Here is a 2,593-nt window from a genome sequence, read left to right on the forward strand (position 1 = left end):
GATCATTGGAGAATTCATCTTGGTGAAATCTAGGGGGTCTCTTTGAACGTAATTTACACGTTCATTCCTCAATTTCCCACCCCTGAGACCTAATTACCGGTCCGGCAAAAATAATGATCTGTCGATTGACCCTATCATTATATTTTTTGAGGGCCTACAGGGGCTGGCATTTAGTTACCCGTAAAACGCGTTTTTTCTAGGGAATTCCCTAGGGACATGTCGGGCAAAAATCCCTCCACCCGGGCCTTAATTGAATAATCTTTTGAAAAACGATCGAAGCCCCATCTCTTCGATGGGACAATATCATATCCCGGAGTTGTCCGAACCTCAGAGAACTGAAGATTAGTGAAATGCAAAAAAAGTAATCAAAAGAAATCAAAAATAGGGCGAGAACTGCCGGGTGTGTCTAATTAAAAAATTGGGTGCTAAATACGATATGAATGAGATTCTAGTGAATTTTACTGGATGAAAATCATGGAAATTAAGGCAGTGGTTTTATTTGTGATCGTCCTGATCAATTTGGGAACATCCAGGGCAATTTATAATGACTCCTTTGATGAGGAGTTGCTCCTGAAACCTCTGGCATCAGGACATGTTTACGCGTATTTTCAGTTCACTACTCTTTGGAGGGTTCAGAGAGATTCCAAACAATGTAGGTTTTCTCTCATTTATTTGTTTTTATTTCATTTTCATTTTATTACTTTTTATTATTCTCACACTTCAACAATTGAAGTCTGCAGTTGTCTTTAACCACTCGTTCTTCGTTTATACAAGTTACTTGACTTGTTGTTTTAATTTAAGTTTTTTTTAATTTTTGTAGTGCAGCATTCCCATCTCTTCCCAAGAGGACTGAGTGTGTTAATTGACAGGCATCATGTACAAGAGCTGCACATCAGCCTGACTGATGGGCTCTGGAGGTACAGGAAATGGGGCTATCCTGTGGTGGATGCAGGACCTGGGGCTGACATCTACGCTTGGTTCCAGTCAGAAGTCCAGGAGTAAGAATTAATACGATATAGAGGCATTTATTTACTCATATTTAATCTGTTGTTTAGATAAACGAATCGAGAAGTTGATAAAAAATATTGAACATTGACTGGAGCAGCTAATAATTATTTATGCATCTAGTGTGGATAAGGAATGGAAAGCCCTGATGAATGCGCTGTCAGGACTGCTTTGTGCCTCCCTGAACTTCGTGGACGCCTCCAACAGTATGTCCCCAGAGTTCAGCTTTCGTCCAATGGGTGTTGTAGAAAAATTCCCCAACTCCAGTCACCTCAGATATGCATCCCTCCCGAGGGAGATCGTCTGCACGGAAAACCTCACCCCCTTCAAGAAGCTCCTACCCTGCGACTCAAAAAAAGGTCTGGCAACTCTCCTAAACTCTGCGTACATCCACAACACGAATTACCACTCCATCGGTATTCACTTTCGGTCAGTCTGTGCGAATGCCGGTTGTACCCTGTCATCCTTGGAATTGAGACAGTCCATTTCTCTGGTTTATGACACAATGATCGAGGGAAATCAGGACTGGTCCCTCAGAAAACTATTTGGCATGGGCCTCATGGGGGTATGCCCTTTGGCCACCCTCAGCAATATTTACGTTGACACCAGCACGAACAACAGCATCCACACGTACAGATTGACACCGAATCCCAGTGCAACTATTTTGAGTCTCCGAGGGGGACAGAAAGCTGAAGTAGCTGTTTATGATAATAGGGCATTCACCAGTCGTGGGGCTTTCAATGTCGCTGCTGTTCACTCAAAACAGAGGACTGGAGGCGTCGAGTTCCCCTCGATACTCTCTGCTAATCGATATATCGTTGGTAATTATTAATTCATCGGGGAAGCCACCCCGATAAATTTAAACAAGAATTATTATATGAATTCCTCATGTTTTAGCGTATGGCCAAGAAAAAGCGACCTTGATAACGAAATTATACAACAACCACTGGCAGACTATCAACGTTGTGTTGCTGGAGAATATTCCCTGGTATTTGTCTATGTACTTACACTCCATGAGGATTGAACGAAATGGAGAGACCGTCAAACCTCGTGAGTTACTAAATTCTGCCTCTCGAAATTATTAATTCAACGGGTTTTGGGATTTAAGATAAATAACTTCTTTTCAGTGGCTCTCAGGTATTCCCCTGGGAGGGAGAGAGTCCAGCCTTATTATCTGGAACTAGTTCTACGTCTTCCCCCACATTCTGTTACCAAGTTTTCCATTGAAATGGATTATCTATTTCTGAAGTGGCAGGAGTATCCTCCGGATGCTAATCATGGATTTTATATGGGACCTGCGGTTATCACTGCCGTCCTCCCAACAGCCAGGAACTACACTGGATTACCTATTGATGGGAGTACAATTACTTCTAGGTAATTATCTTAGTTTTAACTCTGAATAAAAATTTTTGTGGAATTAATTTATTATTAGGGATTATTCGATGATTTTTGGTTCTAGTTTCAACGCGTCGAGGGCCGGTTACCTCGTTCAAATTCGCACAGAGACAATCCTGATAAGTTTGCCAACCCCCGACTTCAGCATGCCATACAATGTTATCTGTCTAGCATCTACGACAGTGGCACTGGC

General features: G+C 42.2%; 1 protein-coding gene across 1 annotated transcript; it reads left to right on the forward strand.

Moving 5' to 3' along the window:
- Positions 1 to 206: 206 nt before the first annotated feature.
- PIG-T (phosphatidylinositol glycan anchor biosynthesis class T) lies at positions 207 to 2,593 on the forward strand (the record flags this gene model as incomplete). The annotated part of the gene is given in 6 exon segments (XM_011303633.1): positions 207 to 652; positions 821 to 998; positions 1,129 to 1,826; positions 1,903 to 2,055; positions 2,133 to 2,379; positions 2,465 to 2,593. Coding segments are annotated over 6 exon segments (1,592 nt in total), but the record flags the coding sequence as incomplete, so codon positions are not given.

This window comes from Fopius arisanus, unplaced genomic scaffold (genome assembly GCF_000806365.1).
Source record: "Fopius arisanus strain USDA-PBARC FA_bdor unplaced genomic scaffold, ASM80636v1 scaffold00002, whole genome shotgun sequence".
Taxonomy (NCBI): domain Eukaryota; kingdom Metazoa; phylum Arthropoda; class Insecta; order Hymenoptera; family Braconidae; genus Fopius; species Fopius arisanus.